Genomic DNA, 22,348 nt, shown 5'->3' on the forward strand with positions numbered 1-22,348 from the left:
TTCACGTCCCATCTGCTCAGCGCGGTAAAGTTCCAACGAGACTGGTTCCCTTCATACTCCACACAGAGTAAATGTAAATCAAAAATGAATAACCATTTTCAATTTCGTTGCAAAACGAAAATACAGCCGAACCATATTCCAGTCCAATCAGAGAGTGCTGCAAGCACCTCTACCGGTTTCGAAACTTATTAGTCTCTCATCAGGAGGCACATATGCTGCTCTCCCTGATCCAACCAAAACAAACCCCAGCGTGCAGTCCCGAATTGCAACGAACGAAATGGCATAGATGCCCTAGCGGCAACTGCTAGCAAAAGACTAAGTTTTCACTCTAATGGCACACAGCATATCCCACCAGAATGAAAACAATGGGAACCTTCTCTGGTAACACCTCCGGGGCTTCTACAATTTGCAAGCCATACGGATGCTGAGACTAAGGAAGATGAGGGAATTCTACAATTTACAATTCACGTCCCATCTGCTCAGCGCGGTAAAGTTCCAACGAGACTGGTTCCCTTCATACTCCACACAGAGTAAATGTAAATCAAAAATGAATAACCTTTTTCAATTTCGTTGCAAAACGAAAATACAGCCGAACCATATTCCAGTCCAATCAGAGAGTGCTGCAAGCACCTCTACCGGTTTCGAAACTTATTAGTCTCTCATCAGGAGGCACATATGCTGCTCTCCCTGATCCAACCAAAACAAACCCCAGCGTGCAGTCCCGAATTGCAACGAACGAAATGGCATAAATGCCCTAGCGGCAACTGCTAGCAAAAGACTAAGTTTTCACTCTAATGGCACACAGCATATCCCACCAGAATGAAAACAATGGAGGTGTTACCAGAGAAGGTTCCCATTGTTTTCATTCTGGTGGGATATGCTGTGTGCCATTAGAGTGAAAACTTAGTCTTTTGCTAGCAGTTGCCGCTAGGGCATCTATGCCATTTCGTTCGTTGCAATTCGGGACTGCACGCTGGGGTTTGTTTTGGTTGGATCAGGGAGAGCAGCATATGTGCCTCCTGATGAGAGACTAATAAGTTTCGAAACCGGTAGAGGTGCTTGCAGCACTCTCTGATTGGACTGGAATATGGTTCGGCTGTATTTTCGTTTTGCAACGAAATTGAAAATGGTTATTCATTTTTGATTTACATTTACTCTGTGTGGAGTATGAAGGGAACCAGTCTCGTTGGAACTTTACCGCGCTGAGCAGATGGGACGTGAATTGTAAATTGTAGAATTCCCTCATCTTCCTTAGTCTCAGCATCCGTATGGCTTGCAAATTGTAGAACCCTCGGAGGTGTTACCAGAGAAGGTTCCCATTGTTTTCATTCTGGTGGGATATGCTGTGTGCCATTAGAGTGAAAACTTAGTCTTTTGCTAGCAGTTGCCGCTAGGGCATCTATGCCATTTCGTTCGTTGCAATTCGGGACTGCACGCTGGGGTTTGTTTTGGTTGGATCAGGGAGAGCAGCATATGTGCCTCCTGATGAGAGACTAATAAGTTTCGAAACCGGTAGAGGTGCTTGCAGCACTCTCTGATTGGACTGGAATATGGTTCGGCTGTATTTTCGTTTTGCAACGAAATTGAAAATGGTTATTCATTTTTGATTTACATTTACTCTGTGTGGAGTATGAAGGGAACCAGTCTCGTTGGAACTTTACCGCGCTGAGCAGATGGGACGTGAATTGTAAATTGTAGAATTCCCTCATCTTCCTTAGTCTCAGCATCCGTATGGCTTGCAGATTGTAGAAGCCTCGGAGGTGTTACCAGAGAAGGTTCCCATTGTTTTCATTCTGGTGGGATATGCTGTGTGCCATTAGAGTGAAAACTTAGTCTTTTTTCAAAATTTTTAGTTTGCGGAATATGAAAGCTCATAAATAGTTCATAAATCAGGGCTATTTGTTTTTTAATTTTTGCAAGTGGGGGGGGGGGGGCAGCTCAACACGGGTCCGACAATATTTTGAGCGTAACTCACTGACTTTTAATGTTACAAGTTTTTTTAAAAAACAAAAATAAACCATTTTTTAAACTCTTTAAAAAAGTTAAAATGAATTTTCCCCGAAAAGTGCTCCGTTTTGGGGTAATTTCACATTGAAAGAACCTACTTTTCATTAGCTACAACTCTGTTTCTACTGGGTCTACAGACCTCATGCATACAACACTTTTTTCAATTTTTTATGAGCTATATTTTTACTATGAATATTTTTTCGCTAAAATACTTACTTTTTGAGTTATCTCCGAGAAACCGTCCAAAAACATGTTTAATTTTTTTAAAATTGAACATATTCACTCGCAAATAACTCGAAAAGTATTGACTTAGTGAAAAAACTCTACAGAACAAAAGTTGTTTAGAATTAGTCATTTTATCCAATTCCGGTATAATTTTAAATGTATATTTTTCACCTTCGAGGGGGGATTTCCCCCTCCATTGTAAACTGAATTGAACTTGAATTGTAAACTTTTTCTTACATAATAATAGACAACTTCAACTACCTATTCCCAAATTTTCATCCTTCCTTTATTTTTTTTGGGGTCAGATTGTTCTTTGATCGGGTTATTAGTTTGATTAGCTCCTTCATTCTTCAGTTATTTTAGATATCTATATGTTTTTATTATTTTAATATTATAGTTTCTTTTGACATTTCCTGTCTCCGCTTTACCCTTATTTTTAGTTCTTGGAAATCTGTTGATGTTTTTTTTATGGCATAGACTTGGGTGTCATTTAGCCAGTCACAACTTTTTTTGTTTTCTGTTCATACATAAGGAAGGCAATGAGGTCCTTAGAGTTCCATAGCAAACTCTTCTACAGCTCTCTACTCAGTTCAAAAGCTGGCCGCTATGGACTGTCCAAGTTGCTCACCACATTTTCCATTATGCATCTTCTTCTTCTTCTTTTTTCATATGTACATAATATACCAAATTATCAGGATTAATAAGTTTAGAGGTTAATTTTAGTTTCACAGATAAATTTCATTAAACAATCATATATGTTCTTGCTGTTCAGAGACAATAGATAGGATACATTGAAAGGTGGAAAAACATTACATTTTATTAAATCTTGGATTAAATTATATGTGCATGGAATATATTTTGCGCACTCAAAGAAAGTATGATTTAAGTCACCAACCTTCTGACATTCTGTACAAAGATTTGAATCAAAAACTTTAATTCTTGCTAGATGTAGAGGGTTGATGTTTTGTCTATCCATGTTTTAAGGATAAGAAATAAAAGTAATGATACTAAAGAAATTAATTTGTTTATTTCAGGATCAACCTAAAACTCCCGAGCATCCAGTAGATTGTGATTGTGACCTTTGCAAATGCCCACTTGCACCAACAGTAAGTAATACTGTGTAAACTCCCTGGTGTAGCTGTAAATTAAGAACTCAAATTCTAAAAAATCCAAAAGGATTACCAAACACGTTTTCGGACTAATTGATTGATTGGCAGATTTAACGTGGTCCAAATAAGACATAATAAAAAACTATGCCAAAGTAGAGCATTCATATGCTCCTGGAAGCAATCCATTGCCATCGACTATAAGTCATATTATTTTATTGTATTGATTATGTAGTTCGATCATTTAACCCAACCAGTGTATGGCATTGTGGCTATTTTGCAAGGACACAGAGTTCACTGATGATGGACTGATAAATCCGAAAACGTTTTGAACAATAAATGTAATCCTTTTGGATTTTTTAGAATTTTAATTCTTAATTAAATTTTATACCAACTACACCAGGGAGTTTTTACTTCACGTGAAGGTATTTAACTAGTTGGTATACAGCCAAATTTCGGGAACTATCCCGTTTTATTTATTTGAGACTTATAAGCAACTATTTCTTGCAATAGCTCTAAAAGTTTAAGTTGAAAAAGTTCCAATTTTTTTTACAAAACAACGATAGATACTTCTAAAAAAATTATTTACGAAGTTTACATATTTAGTCAAGGAAATAAAGCATTTTGGCTCGCAATTTTTTCGTCCAGCATGGATTTACTTGAAATTTTCACAGAAAGTAGGGAATAGTCCAAGGATTATTTTCTATATCATGCCGCTGTACGCTAAAACCTTGGGGGAGTTTTTTATTACATTTTAACCATGTAAATCGATATAAAAAGTAATTCTAAGAAAAAAATGTTTTTTACATTTTCTTCGTAAAACTAATATTTTTCGAGTTATTCGCGCTTGAAAGTAACAGTTTTTCGACAAAAATCGACTCCTTTAGAGGGTTTTTTGAGAATACCTCGAAAAATATGCATTTAATCAAAAAAAATATAGATATCAAAATTGTACCTTTTAGTAACACAAATCAAATTCTTTTTCTGTAATATCTTTAAGACCAATAAAAACCGAGATACGGCATGTTAAAAGTTAGCTTTTTTCGTCAAATGCATAATTTGAAATATTCAAAGCCAAATAACGGAAAAACTTTGAATTTTTCGAGGAAAACTTAAATATACGGTTTAGACCTTTCAAAAAATAATAATATAAAGCTTATAGCATGAAAATTAAGCGACTTATGATCAAAAAAATGTCGGTACCTACTTTTCTCCATGAAAAAATCATTGAAAACAACCGCCTAACTACCCTCCTAATTAAAAATTGGTCTTTACCCTTGTGCAATTCCTTTTATATTTGTATTATCAATACACCCAAGAGGTTTGACCTATTTAAAAGGCCTAATTTTAGAAAAATTGGAGTTTAAAGAAAAATTTATTTTTGTAATTTCCTATTTTTCACCTTTTATTTCAAAATATTTCCGAAAATACTGGAGATACGAAAAAAATTATGGACTACTAAATTGTAGCTTTTTTAATAAGTAAAATTATCTTGTGCATCGATTTTCATTAGAGTGAACAGTTAGCGAGATATATCTGTTTAAATCCTCTATTTACGAGCAAACACCACCTTATTCGAGCCTTTTAAACCCACCCCAATTAAAAACTAAGGGATCTAACGGAATTTAGTTTGCACAGTCTTATAACTCTTTAAAAATTCCACAAAATAATTTTTGAAAAGACTTTTTGTCTCCAAAAATGAAGGAGCTATGTTTATAAAACGATTTTTTTTTTGAAAAATTCGAATAGTCCGCTTATGGATCATTTTCAATGTATGTATAATACCACAGAACCAGTTCGTATACTGTAAGATGACTAAAAAACTATTTGTATTTGTATTTGTACATATTTGTAAATTCGTATTTTAGTGTAAATAAATGTTTTTATAATTCTTTAATTCTATTTTTTTTTCTGTATAGAACTATTAAATTATCTACTTATAAAAATTGTAATGCTATTAAGGGTGGTTTTAAAGGGTTGAAATATTATGATATTATATCCTAAAGTATAAAACAATCATTATTTAACCAATCAAAAACAAATTTTACCCATATTAAAGTTTACAATGTTTTTATATAATTTTTGACAATAAGGGGTAGGTTACATCCCTAAAAATAATCAACGCCCTTAAGCATGATAAAGAATATGAAGTACAGGGTGAGATGATCCTAATCCCAAATTTTTATGTAAATCGATGCAAGCCGAAATTATTCTTTTAGGACAAGTAAATTTTTTATACATAGCTCCAACAAGGGTGGTTTTAAGGGTTGAAATATTATGATAGTATATCTTAAAGCATAAAACAATCATTAGGTACCTAATAAGAACCAATTGTTGACAATATTAAAGTTTAAAATGTTATTTTATAATTTTTTAAAATTAGGGGTAGTTTTCACCCTTTAGCTTTCACCTAAAAAACCAAAAGCGTACAACGGCTCAATATAGAAAATGAACTAGAGGGTGTAGTAAGCTTAATCCTAAATTTTTGTACAAATCGATCTTGGACGAAAAAATTGCGGGGTTTTGCCATTTTTTCAGTTTCATTTCCTCGACTAATTGAAGAAGTATTCAGTATGGTGTAAATGAAAGGAATAAATTCGTTATTTCATGAGCCGGAAACTTTAAGGACAAATTCCGAAAAAGATCGATTTTTATTTTTAAATTATGATTTTTTGGCATACATATATATCATACTCGTGACGTCATTCATCTGGGCGTAATGACGTAATCGATGATTTTTAAAAGATAATAAAGATCGTGTGCTAGCTCATTTGAAAGGCTAATCAATTCTCTATTCAGCATTATAAATATTAACATAATTATTTATACTGGGTGTCTAATTTTATTTAATAATTTAATTAATTGACATAAAAAGAAGAACGTATGTAATTTATTTAATTTTAAATATATTTTACTGCTGTCATAAAACAGAAAAAAATTCCACATTGCTTTCCGCTTAAATTCAATGTTAAAATTGCCAAGAGGCAGGTGGGTGGCAGCTCAAACATTGAATTTAAGCGAAAACAAATGTTTAGGACACACTGAATAAATAATTATGTTATTTTTTACATTACTGAATAGAGAATTGAATAACCTTTCAAATGAACTAGCATACGACCCTTATTCTTAATGTTGTTCTGAAGCTATTTTCTTGTGGCATTTTATTTTGTATTATTTTGAATGAATATTATTTTGTATTTTGACAACGACACCCGACTTGGGCGTCGAAACGTTAATAAAATCATTTTTAGGTAAAATTGTGGCTTATTTCCCATTTGAATATACTTGACCCTTATTCTTATTTAGAAAAATCATCGATTATGTCATCACGCCCAGATGGATGACGTAACTAGTATGAAGTATGATATATATGCCAAAAAATCATTATTGTAAAATAAAAATGGACACACTTCGCGATTTTTTCTTAATAGTCCAATAAAATTGTCCAAAATAAACAAAAAAATTGCGAAGTGGCTGTAACTTGGTATAGACCTTTGAAAATGTATATATTTCAAGAAACCAAGGAGTCCCTAGCCATAAAGGGTGTGCTGGAGTGGCCACGCTTAACCTTTTGCAGTACAACGGGTCTCTTAGAGACCCACAAGTAAATAGTATAATTTTTTGATTTTTTTATGTAAATCACTATGAATATCGACAAGTTTGGTAAATTTAGCATCCTAAGATCTAAAATAATAAGTAAAGATACAGTACCATAATTTTGTTTCTATTAATAATATTGTTGAAATAAACAAACAAAATTGAAAATGGATTGAAAATTTAGATGAATTTAATTTTTCAAAAAATATAAAATGTTATAAATTGAAATTTCGTACTCTGAGGTTTTCGAGGTCGTTTCGAGGTCTGTTTCGATTACTTTTGATACTTTATTCGATTGTGATAAATATTTTCAGCCAATTGTACATTTATTTTCTTAATAGAAGTGCTTCACTAGGTGTGATATTCTAGGTGTGAATATTCTGTAAAAAAATACACATTAATTGCATAAGTGACGATTTTTAAGTAGATTGAAATAGTATATTATATTGCATGCATATCTTTTATACCTAAGAAAATCGGAGTCGGTAGCATCTGCCTCGTAAAAGATATCTTCTAATTCTTTGCTCGCATGCTCGTTTACTGAATCTGTATCGGAGTCGTCAAGCTTGTCGCAACTTGGCTCCATGTATGCATTGAGGCACTGCATCCTTGACTGTGTACAAATTTCCGAGCATCTTAACCCTGCTTTTCCGAGCATCTCGAAGAACAATCAGATGTACAGTTGCAGGAAATAAGTTGTAGTATCGATTCTGGTGCTGGTTGAAGGAGTGTTGTAATAGGTTGCAACGAACCGTTGATTTTCTTCCATCCCCACTGTTCCGGATTTTTGTTATTGCCAAGCCATAACTGAATTTGGTAGAAAACTCGTGATGAATGTTGTGCAGCAGCCTCTGATGTTGGTGGTAATAATTCAAACCTTGATTTTTGTTTTTGCAGCGAATTTTTAAATTGGTCAAATCTGTATGACTCAAGTGAATAATTTTGAAATTTCTTTGCACCGTATACCATAAAAAAAACAGTTTCACCAGCATCTCTTACTTCTGATTGGGTTGAATTTTCGTAATTGAAAGTTTTCACGACATTAGCCAATCTAGATTCATTTTGCAGGAGTTTAAAAATTTGTAATTTTCCCTTCTGAAATATACTAGACGTTGTATCACAACCACTGAAGGCATGGGCCAGTAAGATTGTATCTTTTATATGCTGGTACGATTTTTGGATTTCTGACGATGAAAATATTTTCCTGTTATTTTGCCTGTGCCTGGTTTCATGAAAAATATATCTTTATTTTCTGGTCATAATGCGATCAAGGGAACAAGTAGATCAACATCCTCGCCGACTACAAATGTTCGACCATTATTCGACATTTCTATTGAGGTTTTAACAATAAGTGTATCCGCATCATCTAATGTTTGTTTTACTACGAATTTTTTATTTTGGAGAAATTTCGTTAACAATTAAATTAATCTGATTTTATTTTTATCGTTTGCCAAATTTTTTTTTTTTTTTGATTGACAGTACATGTCATACATTCATCGAAAATAATTTCTGCACATTGGCTATGCAGGTATCGTCGATGCTGCTCAGCTTTTTTGATACTCGAGTCATTTTCGTAGCCATCAAATACGATTACGGCATTTTTCCCAATTTTGTTTTCTACATAGTTAAAGTACATAGCACATATTTATCTATATGTTTGATTTGTCTGCCATATTACCCGATGCAATAAAAATCCACCATCAATCACATAGATGTCATTGCAGCTCGGCAAATTTTCTTCAAGATCAATGGTATGAAACATGTCATAAACAGCAGATTTTTTAGTCTTCCTTATTCCAGTTGTTCAGCGAGATTATCATCGTGTTTTTTGGCTATTAACATTCTTTGGAAAAGTATCAAAGGATCAATTGCAACCAATTTATCATGAACTTTTCAGCAGAATTGACTGTTGCAATGATAAAACTGTGTTAGACCGTTTTAGTTTGATATCTTTAAACAGCTTTCCAATGATTCCTGCTATACACTGTTCGCCAATTTGCTTTGTTTTATGGCAATTTATCTTTTTGTCGCCTACTATTCCGGAGCTAAGAGACATTATTTCTTCGCCAATAATGAAAGGGCTGTGTGTGGTTAGCCAATTATCAAGTTTTTCGACATCAGCATCATTTCTTTTTACGCAAGATTCTCTTGACTCAACGTCTTGCTCAGTCGTGCCACTATTGCTACCAAAAAATTCTTCCAATGTATCACAAATGTTGTGAAGAGTAGGGCCAGCAACAACGTGAGCTGTGAGGATATCATTTGTAAACCCTCGATAGATTGCGCCACCTTTCACTTTGAAACCTTTGTTGGCAGTTTCTTCAATACACATATCAGTACAGGTTCCTGAAAAAAATTGTCTTTGCGCCTTATCGTAAAGTATCCGTTTGTAACAAATTTGTTATACTCAGATATGTCCATTTTCTCTTTCAAGTTTGCCACGCTCTGAAGATAAATTTGACAAGATTTTGCGTATGGGAAATGCCCACTAGCGTGGAAATAAGGGATCATTAACTTTATGGTGTACATGTGTTTTTCCCAGTCTCCAGTCCTTACAGCTTTGATGAATTTTTTCAGCAAGTTTACCATATTGAAGTACTGTACCCACAACTGTGCAGTAGGACTATTCTCTTCCACTTTATCCAATTGTTGTTTGAATTTCTTCGTAATGTTGTGTACTAAATCTATTTCTTCGATCGTTTTTCTTACTGGAGGGTTGTCTCCGAAATTCAAAATTCATGCACATACAAACCCACGCACAGAATGTTTAAAATGCACAATAATAATTGTTGATTGTCAAGTTTTTCTAATACTGCTCAACCGAAATATCTTACAACATTATTATACTAGACGCACACTGTTTAAAAGACAACTAGCCAGTACGCAAGCATTTGGTCAACTGCCGAGTGCCGGTCCCGGTGACCGTTACGTAGTTGTGGAGGGGAGCGCCGGGGTCTTTATACATGGATTTCGGGTCGAGCACAACATTTAATGCTCGGGACTCATCGGATTTTTCAAAAGAGTGTGTTTGTTTATGAGTGTAGAAAGTTACAGCCACTTCGCAATTTTTTTGTTTATTTTATGATTTACGGCTTAATTTGCCTGTATTATAAAGGTTCTTAAAGCCGGCGACTTACGAAATAACCAATTTATTTCTTTCTTTTGCACCATGCTGTATATTAATGATAAATATTTATGTTCTACAATAAAAATTACCTCACATATTACTAAAAAAATAAACAATTGAGAAAGAATTGTGTAATGGCCGGTTTCACCAACGACAAATAGTAGTTTATTCTATGAATAAAGTTATTCGACCAATAAACTGACATTTCTCCATTTTACTAACGTCAAGTAAGACTTGTTTATTTATCAATTAAATATTTACTCTTCGAATAAATTGGAAAGTTAATCTCGCTGTAAATATCTGTAAGAAAGTAAATTCGTCAGTTTAACTTTAAATTATGGAATATTTTACTTTAAATTATTAACTTTAAAATTTGTGGAATACTTCAAACTTTTTAAACATGAAAAGACATATTTCTGCAGGCAATGTTTAAAAATCTAATTGTTTATAAGCAAAAAATCTACATGTTCTTGCAAAATGATTTTTCAAATATTTAAAATTGTTCTGCTTTACTTTGTTTATTGACAGAATAAATCTTCTTTCATAAAGTATCCGCAGGATGTAACTTTATAATTTTCTTATTTATATTGTAAAAAAATTAATTTGGAATAGGTACATAAAAATAAAGTAACTATTTGACCTAAACTACTTGACCGATGGCTTTTAAATTTTGAGCATGTTTTAAGCATCATAATACCCAACATATAATAAATATATAATATGAAGATGTTTAGTTTATTTTTAAAAAAGTTATTAACATTTACAACATACCAAACTTTCTGATTTATCTTGCAATTATCTATTCTATTCTATTCTATTCTATTCTATTATAATTCTTAAGCAACAAATAAAAATAGAAACATTTAAAAAGGCTATTTTGAAGGTTTTTATTTAACTTTGTTTCTCTCAAATTTGTTTCGAGTGCTTGACTTTTTGCTGATAAACGAAAAAAGCGAAAATTGGAAGTTTTTTGAACTACGTCCAAAAAATTGACAAAAAATTCTTATCGTAGAGGTCCATACTACTCATAGTCCAGAGAAATAAGGTTTTTCTCGTGACACTTCCCCCTCCAGGCCGAAACCAAATTTTTTGAGTAGTATGGACATCTATATTATTAACCTATATGTTTCCTGCAGCCGATTTTGATGATATACATAGTTATAAACAAATGAAGATCGAAAAACGGTAAATTATCGCTTTTTTCGTCTATTACCAAAAAGTTAAGCACTTTAAACAAATTTGAGAGTAAGAAACTCATAAATCGTATAAAAAACTTCAATATGGCATTCGCTGAATATGTCCATCCTTATTGGTTGCTTAGAAAATTGCAAAATAAATCATAAATATTGAGTTTTTATAAATATTCATAACTTAGGTAAAAATTAACTTAGAATCTTCTTATTACACGGAATGCCGAGACTTCTTGTACTTAAATTATATTTTAAATTTCAAAGCAATTGGTCAAATAGTTTAAAAGTTATTTAATTTGTTTTTCCCAAATTAATTTTTTTTGCAACACTATAAGTCAGAAAATTATGAGGTTACAATAATACTTCGGACAGTTTATGAAAGAAGAACATTTATACTATTACCTTAATTAAAAATAAATGACAAAAAATAATTTTAAACAGTGTAAAATTATTTTGCAAGAACATGTCGATTTTTTGCTTACTTATAAACAATTAGAATAACTTTTTAACCGTTACCCGTAGAAAAATTATTTTTTCATATTTAGAAAGACTGAATTTTTATACACATTTAGAAAGAAAAACAACTGTTCTAGGAGATTTAGGGACAAAGTTAGCCCCCCCCCCCCCATTTTTTTAATTCACATGTTTTTGCAAAATTATTTTGCAATATTTATAATTATTTTTTGTCATTTTTTTTAAATTAAATTAATACTGTAAATTTTCTTCTTTTATAAACTATCCAAAATATTAATGTCACTTCATCATTTTCTGACTTACAGTGTTGCAAAAAAAATTAATTTTGGATAAACAAATTAAATAACTTTTAAACTATTTGACCAATTGCTTTGAAATTTAGGGTCTAATTTAAGCACCATAAGTCTCAGCATTCCGTGTAATAAGAAGGTTCTAAGTTAATTTTTACATAGGTTATGAATATTTATAAAAACTCAAAATTTATGATTTATTTGGCAATTTTCGAAGTAACCAATAAGGATAGACATATTCAGCGAACGCCATATTGAAGTTTTTTATACGGTTTATGAGTTTATTACTCTCAAATTTGTTTAAAATGCCCAATTTTTTAGTAATAGACGAAAAAAGCGAAAATTTACCGTTTTTTGATCTTCATTTGTTTATAACTATGTATATCATCAAAATCGGCTGCAGGAAACATATAGGTTATTATTATAGATAACCATATTACTCGAAAAATTTGGTTTCAGCCTGGAGGGGGATGTGTCACCAACACGATATTTTTTTTCCTTATTTCTCTGAACTATCAAAACCAATTGTCGTTTGCGTGGACGGGCAGTGTCAAAAACAGGGTACGTTTTTTTGCTTACAGTATCTGGCCAAATTATTAGGCCAAGCACGGAAAAATTTACTATAATATGAAGTTATTTCTCTCATGATTATGAATATATTTGAAAAAATATTGTTTTATTCCTTTTTTGTGGATATTAACTCTTGAGCTGCGTATCCATTAGGTTCGCTGCTCCGCGCTCCCTGTAACTTTAAGGTGCGTTCCTTTTTTGTGCGTATTAACTTTAAGGTGCGTATCCATTAGGTATGCTGCTCCGCGCTCCCTGCAACTGCTCCAATCGATACGACATGCGCCTCTTTACAGATAAAGGTGCGTATCCATTAGGTTCGCACTCTGCTCGGCGCTCCAATCGATGGCGATTTATATGTAGAGGAGCGCATTCCGTATCAATTGAAGCAGTGGCAGGGAGCGCGGCGCATCAAACCTAATGGATCTGCACCTTAAAGTTAATATCCACAAAAAAAGGAACACAACAGTATTTTTATCAAATATGTTCATAATCATGAAAAAAATAACTTCATAATATAGTTATTCCTTACTTGGCCTAATAATTTGGCCAGGTACTGTATTTCGCTAAGCAAAAATGGTTTAAGGTGGGCTTGTTTTAGCTTTATTCGAAGTAAATATATTTGCCTATATAAACATATATTTTTACCTATAAAATATATTTAACATATACAGGGAAGCGAAAAAGTATGGCAACACGGTAATTTCTGGAAATTGCTAGAACGATTTTTATAGATTTTGGTAGGTATGGGTCTTCTGATGCAGCCGATATTATAGTGGTAATTACATTACTGTCAAATCTACTTAGTCCAGAAAGCCACTGCGCATTCGCTAGGAAAAATATTCTAATTCGGATTTTTTGCACAATCTTACTCAAAAAGGACTCCTTTTAACAAATTTGCATGTTGCCAGGACCAAAAGGTGGTCAAAAAATTTTGAAATGTTTTTTTTTGTTTTTTTCCTAAAATTATTTTTTTTGCATGGAAAAAAGTTTTTTTAGGTTTTTTGGATCATTCCAAACAGAAAAGGTCTTAAGTAACTTTTCTCTAAAAATGATAGTTTTTGACAAATAAAGCGATTAAAAATTGAAAAATTGCGAAATCGGCGATTTTTAACCCTCAAAAACTATGTGAAAAACTGAAAATTTGAATGTTGCCAAGGTAGGTAGACATTCTTTAAACATCGATTGATGAAATCCCGAAGAATTTTTTGCAATATAATATTCAAAACTCCTTTGTTTTTTAATTGCTAATCAAGCGTGCGCTACACTATTTTCCACCGACAGTATGGTGCAAATGAAAGGAATAAATTCGTTATTTCGGAAAACGACGACTTTAAGGAAAAATCCCGAATCAGGTCGATTTTTATTTTTAAGTTATGATATTGTGGCATATATGGTATACTAGTGACGTCATCCATCTGGACATGATGACGTAATCGATGATTTTTTTAAATTAGAACAGGGGTCGTGTGCTAGCTCATTTGAAAGGTTCTTCAATTATCTATTCAATAATATAAACATTTATATAATTATTTATACAGGGTGTCCAAAAAATTTTTATTAAATTAAATTATTTGACAAAAAAAGAAGTAGAAGGACACCCTGTATAAATAATTATGTAAATGTTTACATTACTGAATAGAGAATTAAAGAACCTTTCAAATGAGCTACCACACGACCCCTATTCTCATTTAAAAAAAATCATAGATTACGTCATCACGTCCCGACGGATGACGTCACTAGTATACCATATATGTCACAATATCATAACTTAAAAATAAAAATCGACCTGTTTCGGGATTTTTCCTTAAAGTCGCCGGTTTACGAAATAACGAATTTATTCCTTTCATTTGCACCATACTGTCGGTGGAAAATAGTGTCGCGCACGCTTGATAAGCAATTAAAAAACAAAGGAGTTTTGAATATTTTATTGCAAAAAACTCTTCGGGATTTCATCAATCAATGTTTAAAGAATATCTGCCTACCTTGCAACATTCAAATTTTCAGTTTCACATAGTTTTTGAGGGTTAAAAATGGCCGATTTCGCAATTTTTAAATTTTTAATCGCTTATTTGTTAAAAACATCTTTATTTTTAGAGAAAGGTCACTAAAGACCTTTTCTGTAAAACAAAAAAAAACGTTTAAAAAGTTTTTGACCACCTTTTGGTCCTGGCAACATGCAAATTTGTTAAAAGGAGTCCTTTTTGAGTAAGATTGTGCAAAAAATCCGAATTAGAATATTTTTCCTAGCGGATGCGCAGTGGCTTTCTGGACTAACTGTTTTTCTGGAAATCTAATGAACTTTCTTATTTTAAATACTGATATTATTTTAAATACTGATACAAAAAATATACCCTGTATATTTTTTGCGTTTTGAAGTTCTTAGGAAATACTGATTATTTTTTATGATATATTTCCTATATCTAAATACCATAATTCGGGTAGACATTATTTTAGGTTAATTGGATCATTGGGAACAAAAAAGGTCTGTTGTAATTTTCCTCTAAAGTTAATCATTTCCGAGTTTTAAACAATTTAAATCTGAAAAAAATTGAGAACTGACAATTTTCAAGGTTCAAAAGCAAAAGTCAATTTTTTTTAATTATGAAGTATGAAGTATTCATACCTAAATTTAAGCTCAATCCTTCTTTATCAGCTCCCTGTAAGAATTTTTGGCACGTTTTATTCTAAAATATTGTTTTTCTTAATCGTTAATGAAGAGCATCAGAGGACGGACGATCGAGCTGCATTAATAACTAAAAAACAATGTTTTAAAATTACATAAGACCAAATCACTCATCGGTAGCTGATACAATAAGGTTTGATATTGAATTTAGACATTTCGTAGTTTCAAAAATAATATTTTTTACTTGTGTTTTTTGAACCTAGAAAATCGTCATTTTTAGATGTTTTCCAGTTTTAAATTGTTTATAACTCGGAAACGATTAACTTTGGAGGAAAATTACAAAAGACCTTTTTGTTTCCAATGATCCAAAGAACCTAAAATATTGTCTACCTGGGCCGAAAAAAATTGATTTTTATAATTTGTTTAAAACATTTTTTCTAATAAATGTAGCAATTAATCCAGAAAAACGGAAGATTTGACAACAATGTAATTACCACTATAATATCGGCCTCACCCACTAAAATCTATTAAAAACCGTTCTAGCGGTTTCCGAGAAATTACCGTGTTGCCATACTTTTTCGCTACTCTATATATTTACATATAAAAGGTTAAACAAAACATCTTATCATCAAGACAATAATTCACTTTATCTTCTTAATAGGTATATTTGTTTATTTCTTTTTGATATACAGGGAGGCGACGGAAAGCTTTGTAACTGTGGAGATTTCTGCATGTGTCCTGGAGCACCCCCTGCTGCTAAAAAGGATCCGATGTCAGGTTGTACCTGCAAGCCTACTTGCCTATGTCCAAAAGGACCGACGCCCACGTGTGATTGCCCCCCAAATGAATGCGTCTGCAGTCCATGTCCAGATCCACGGAAAAACTTGACATTTTTGAGCCAAGGTGAAATATTCCACAATTTTTTAATATACTTTTTTTTTCGAATATACTACTTAAAACAATATATTTAAAATAGTGCAGTCACTGAAGGTTTTCACCTCCGATTTCCTTGAACCTCCATCGATTTTCATGAAAATTGGTAAGTAGTTAGAGGATACCTCAAGAAACAAAGGTGACATGATGCCAGCTTGCGCTTTTATCCTGGGGGTGGATGCCACATGCAACCCCTTCTCGGGGGTGAAAATTATTTTATTAAAAATAATACCATAAATCGATAGTGTGACAAATTCTAAGCAAAATTTTTTATATAAAGTTACATATTAATATAAATCAATACTTTTTGAATTATTAAAGATCAAATATTTTATTTTTTCGTAAAAAGATCCATGTTCTAAAACTGTTATTCACGCATAACTCAATAACTATAAGCTTTTACAAAAAAGTTATTATTACCAAAATTGAAAATAATAAAAAATTGAATACACTCCTCAATTAAAGAACTAAACTAATGTTAATTCAAAGTGAGTTATGGGTTATTGAATGTATATTTTTTTCGACGAGTACTCAAATATAAGTCATTTTATAAAATATACCTGCTCGTTACTTGTCAAAGTACTTCGGAATACCTATCAAATGGGCTCCAGAAGAAGTTAATAGTATGAAAATTAAGCAAGTTATGGTGAAAATAAGAGAACCCTTTCGAATTTTTTAGGAAAAAGTGAAAGATACAACATATTTAAAAAATTTAAATTTATTGTAATCCTTACAAAAATTTCTTTATCAGTATATATAATGCATAAGTAATGATTTCAACAATTTTGACCGGTTTAGAATGCATATTTTGGAAAAAAAGATATAATTTTAAAAAATCAGAATTTTTAAAATTATCGTAATTTTTTATTTTCTTTTGATAATAACTCCAAAAATACTCAATGTACGTAAAAAATTATATATAACCAAATTTTAGTTTTATCTGTATCAAATATTTTACCTGTTTTACTATTTCTGTAGGGTAAAAAATATCCAAGATAGAAACATTTAAAGCTTAAATTTTGCCCCGAAAACCATGTAACCGAGGCCATTTAACCTTTTATTTAAAAAAAAAAATAAGGTGTTTAAAATATTAAATTTAATGTGGTTTAATAGCCCTGGAATTAACTGTCAAATGGTTTATAGGCGATCCTGATACTTATCGTAAAAATAAACGGAGTTATTTAAAAATAGTATGGTATACCTAGACCCAAACCCAGACATCTAAAGTGAACATTATCCTTCAACACCAAATTGTTCTATATGGTTCACATATTTTTCAGTAAAAAGTTACACCATTTTGAGCGGCGGGTTTGGGGGAAAGTGGGGGAGAAATTGGCAAATTAGTAGTTTTTTACGTTTTTCGTCAATATTTCTACAACTATGCGGTTTAGCGTAAACAATGTTATATACAAAAATGTTCTACATTAAATTATAAGCAAAAAAGGTTGTATGCATAATTCTCAGAAAACTAACAGTTCCAAAGTTACGCAGGTTGTAAAATATAATTGGTCCATAAAAAAAGGCCTAACCCCATCTTCCAAAATAAAAGTTTTCCTCCAACACCAAATTGTTCTATACCTATGGTCCACATATTTTTCAATAAAAAGTTACACCATTTTGAGCGTTGGGTTTCGGGGGATGGTGAAGGGAAAAGTCGCGGTTTAGCGTGAAAAATATTCTATACAAAAATTTTCTACATTAAATGTGAAACGAAAATTTTACTGTTGGAAAGATATTCATGCGAGATGGTCCATAGAATGTTCAGAGTGGGTTTCTTCGTACCAGAGATTGATATGGCCTAGGCCTGTAGAAGCCTCTTGAAGGCCTGAAGAAGCTTTGACTTTCCTTCAAGTGCTTATCAGTAACATACCACCGGTCATTAAAAAAGCAAGACTCGTGTTAAAAAAAATTAGTTTTCTGAGTAATATTATAATTTGCCCAAAAAATGTAAAAAATATGGAAAACCTCCACTTTACATCCTCCGTAACTCCGGGACCGTTGATTTTAGAATAATTATACATAGGATCTTTTTCATTTCAAATTTAATGTAGACCATTTTTGTATAGAATACTGTTCACGCTAAACCGCTTACGTTGAGAAATATTGACGAAAAACGCAAAAAACTACTAATTTACCGGCTTCTCTCCCACCTCCCCCCCAAACCCGACGCTCAAAATAGTGTAACTTTTTACTGAACATTATGTGGACCATATTGGGACCGTGCAAGTTCGGAAAAGCGACACCTGGTTTCATAGCTCGGCAACTTTTTTCGCACTTTTAATTATATTGACCAATCACATTGCTCTTGGTTGCTGCATAATTCTCAAATCCATAGCCAAAAAAATATAAGAAGAAAAGTTAGACTGAGGTTATGTTATTAAAAGGTAAACAATTGTATGTAGCGAATACAATTAATTATTAAAATGCAGTACTGCAAGCAAAATACAATTAATAAATTTACTTTTATATAATAATTGCATAACATATCAATATTGTGGATTAAGAGGAAACAGTAGCGATCAAAAGGTAGCAAAAACGCGTTCCAAGATTGCGGCTGTAATTTTGAATATTTTTTCGACATATTTGGCACACGAATTCGTAATATAATAAAGAATGGCGGTACAGAGCCCAATTTGAAAAATATATTAATATGTGGAAATTACTCTGTAATTAAATACAATATTAAAAAAACGAGCCAGTACCGCCATTAAGAAGAACAAAAAAATCCACATTCTTCAAATAAACTTTTTTATCCGATGCCTAGATTTTGTGTCATTTTGGAACTACTAAAATTTTTTATTTCATTAGTAGTTCCAAAATGGCACAAAATCTAGGCATCGGATAAAGAAGTTTATTTGAAGAAAGTGTATTTTTTTGTTCTTCTTAATGGCGGTACAAGGCTCGTTTTTTTAATTTTGTATTTAACTACAGAGTAATTTCCACATATTAATATATTTTTCAAATTGGGCTCTGTACCGCCATTCTTTATTATATTACGAATACGTGTGCCAAATATCTCGAAAAAATATTCAAAATTATAGGCGCAATCTTGGAACGCGTTTTCGCTACCTGTTGATCGCTACTGTTTCCTCTTAACATATAATTTTTCTTCTTCAATGACAGTAGGTATGAAATATACGTCAAATGAATTATTTAAGAAAGTTGTAACATTTTTCCGCTATTCGTGCACGATCGTTTCTCGTATCCCCTCCAAGTACTTGCACTCCGCGAATAGACCAATTTGGTGTTGGAGGAAATCTTTTACTTTGGATGTATGGGTAATGCCTTTTTTGGATCAATTGTATCATACTAAAAAAAACAATAACATTTTTTGGAAAAATTTTTAAAAGATATATTTTGAAAAGTATTTGGAGCATAAATTTTAGTGCTATCAACTTGTTTTGAAGTTCATTTGATAGATATTTCCAAGTACTTTGACAAATGTTTAATAACTTTTATGTTATACATAAAATGCATCATTTTCCGGTTATTTAAGCTTGAATAGGTATTTAGATTTGGGTACCCGTCGAAAAAGATCTACATTCAATTACCTAACCCACTTACTTTTACCTCACTTACATTTTAATGTTAACTTTTAATTAGCATTAAAAGGTACCTTAAAGTACGATTCCGACATCGACGGCAGGCGGCAGACAGCGACTGCAGCTGTTCACGTGAACTCATAATGGTTTGACGCAGCCATGTTTTCTTTTTTAAAATAAAAAGAATGTATATGTGAATTTATTAATTTTAAGGGGTTTTTAATACCCGAGATCTGTGGCTTTTGCCCAGTAACTATGTTTTTTAGCAATTGCTCTTCTATGAAGGATTTATAATAGAACGAAGCTCTGATGATGGCACGTAATGTGTTGAAAGTAATATTAAAAATATTTTTTTAATGAATAATAAAAAAATTTTTACACACTATCAATTTTTTTGAGAACATACACCTGTTTGGCGGTTTGACCGACTTACACTTGTTACCGACGTTCTGCCGGAGAGCAATACAGTTAGATGTCGGAATCAGTCTCATACAAATTAATAGTACAAAGTAGGGACGTCTGTCACGGCGAAAACTGCGACCTGCGACTGCCGTCTGTCGCCTGCAGTCGATGTCGGAATCGTACCTTTATCTTTGGATGTTAAGAACATAATTATTAGACAGTGGAAAAGCATACGTTCTTACCAAGTGCAGTATTTTTTTCTCATAATTTAATATGGTATTTCTTTCTGCAGGTGAGAAAGCAGGTGATTCCGATATATGCACTTGCACTGTGTGTAAATGTTTTGAAGAAATCCCTAAACAAGATCATCCAGACGATTGTACATGCGAGGTTTGTAAATGTGACGAAGAAAAAGTCCTAGTTGGAAAAGCATCTGAATGTATTTGCCCTATTTGTAAATGTGGTGAAGGTAATTTCAATTTATATAAATAAATCTTCTTCTTCTTCTCCTTAATGTGCCGTCTCCTCAATGGAGGTTGGCTACTACAATTGCAAATTATTCTCTGTCTTCAGCTGTTCTTATTAGCTGTTCAAAATTTAGTCCTGTACATTGCCGGATGTTTCTTAACCACAATAGTCTTTTCCTCCCTAGTCCTCTCTTTCACTATTAGTTGAGCATATTGGTATTTATTATTTCTTAGTATGTGGCCTCGGTACCTGTGATGTTTTTCTAACTTTCATTGTGTTGAAACGATTACGTTCTATTCTCGATATCTTATTTCTAGATCAGGAGATTTAGGCTGTTATCGATCCAACACCCCAGGTACTTAAATTTATTGACCTGTTCTAAAATATGCCAGTTTATTGTGCAAGGTTGAGGTACCTTCTGGTTTTTTCGGATTGCCATCACTTTGGTTTTCTTAATGTTTATTTGCATATCGAATTGCTCACAGACGAGTTGGCCCTATCGATGAGTCGTTGTAGACCCAAGTCGGAATCCGCAATCAACACAGTATCATCGATGTTGTTGATATTTCACCATTCACCTTGACTCCATCCTTAGAATCTCCCAGTGCATCTTTAAATAGAAACTCGGAATAAAGATTAAATAGCACGAGTGACAAAATACATCCTTGTCTAACTCCCCCTTTCTACTTCTGCGGATGTCGAACCTTCGATCCTAATTCTGGCATCTTGGTTCCAATATAGATATGTTTTTTAGTAGTTTGATGTCTGTCCCATCTAAACCGACTTATTGCACAAGTTCTAATTGTAGATCGTGTCTTACTCTATCAAATGCTTTTTCGAAGTCTTCTTCTTATGGTGCCTATCCGTTACGGATATTGGACACTAACATGGCTATTCTGACTTTGTTGACTGCTGCCCTGAAAAGTCCGGTAGTGGTTAAGTTAAACCATTTTCGCAGGTTATGCAGCCAGGATATCCTTCTTCGTCCTGGACCTCTTTTCTCATGCACTTTACCTTGAAGTATGGTCCGAAGTAGGTCATATCGTTGTTCATTGCGCATTATATGGCCTAGGTATTCCAGTTTGCGACGTTTTATGGTTATCACTAGTTCGCGCTCTTTACCCATTCTATGTAGAACTTCTTCGTTGGTAACTCTGTCTGTCCAGGAAATCCTCAACATGCGTCTATAGCACCACATCTCAAATGCTTCGAGTCTCTTCAGTGATGCTTCAGTTAAGGTCCATGACTCCACGCCATATAAAAGAACGGAGAATACGTAGCATTTTAGTAAATTAACCTTTATTTCCAATTTTATATCGTGGCTGTTAAAGATTTTTTTCATTTTGACGAAAGCTGATCTTGCCTTCTCGATCCTTATCTTAATTTCCGTCGATTGGTCCCACTGTTCATTTAAGTTTGCACCCAAATAACAAAAGTTGATGATTTGTGTCTCGAAGTCTATGAAGCATAAAATTATATCTTTCTGTTGAACGTAGCATTTTTGGGGCAAAACTAGTAAACTGAACAGGGTATTTCTCGTTTCCATGCCGGCTCTGAATCCAAACTGATCGTCTCCGATAATTATTTTGCATTTTTATAGATTCGGTTATGTACGACTTTAAATAGGACTCGGGGTTATGGGTTTGGCTTTTTCGGTAGTGGAATGAATACTGATTCTAGCCAGTCTTGGGATATTTATCCTATATCATAAATGCGATTGAATAAAAGGACAAATATTTCGAATTGGACTGTCAAACTAACGTCAGAACGTGTATGTATCGATCTGTAAATTGG

At 32.8% G+C, this 22,348-nt stretch overlaps 1 protein-coding gene across 3 annotated transcripts in view; it reads left to right on the top strand.

Moving 5' to 3' along the window:
* Nucleotides 1-22,348, top strand: part of LOC126881154 (uncharacterized) — a 209,976-nt gene that overhangs the window by 176,041 nt on the left and 11,587 nt on the right. For all 3 annotated transcript variants that reach the window (XM_050645229.1, XM_050645230.1, XM_050645231.1), the window contains 3 exons: nucleotides 3,267-3,338; nucleotides 15,902-16,112; nucleotides 20,379-20,555. In XM_050645229.1, coding sequence (XP_050501186.1) covers nucleotides 3,267-3,338; nucleotides 15,902-16,112; nucleotides 20,379-20,555 — 460 coding nt within the window. The remainder of the gene's footprint in view (nucleotides 1-3,266; nucleotides 3,339-15,901; nucleotides 16,113-20,378; nucleotides 20,556-22,348) is intronic.

The sequence above is a fragment of the Diabrotica virgifera genome, chromosome 3, assembly GCF_917563875.1.
Source record: "Diabrotica virgifera virgifera chromosome 3, PGI_DIABVI_V3a".
In the NCBI taxonomy this organism is placed as follows: Eukaryota; Metazoa; Arthropoda; class Insecta; order Coleoptera; family Chrysomelidae; genus Diabrotica; species Diabrotica virgifera.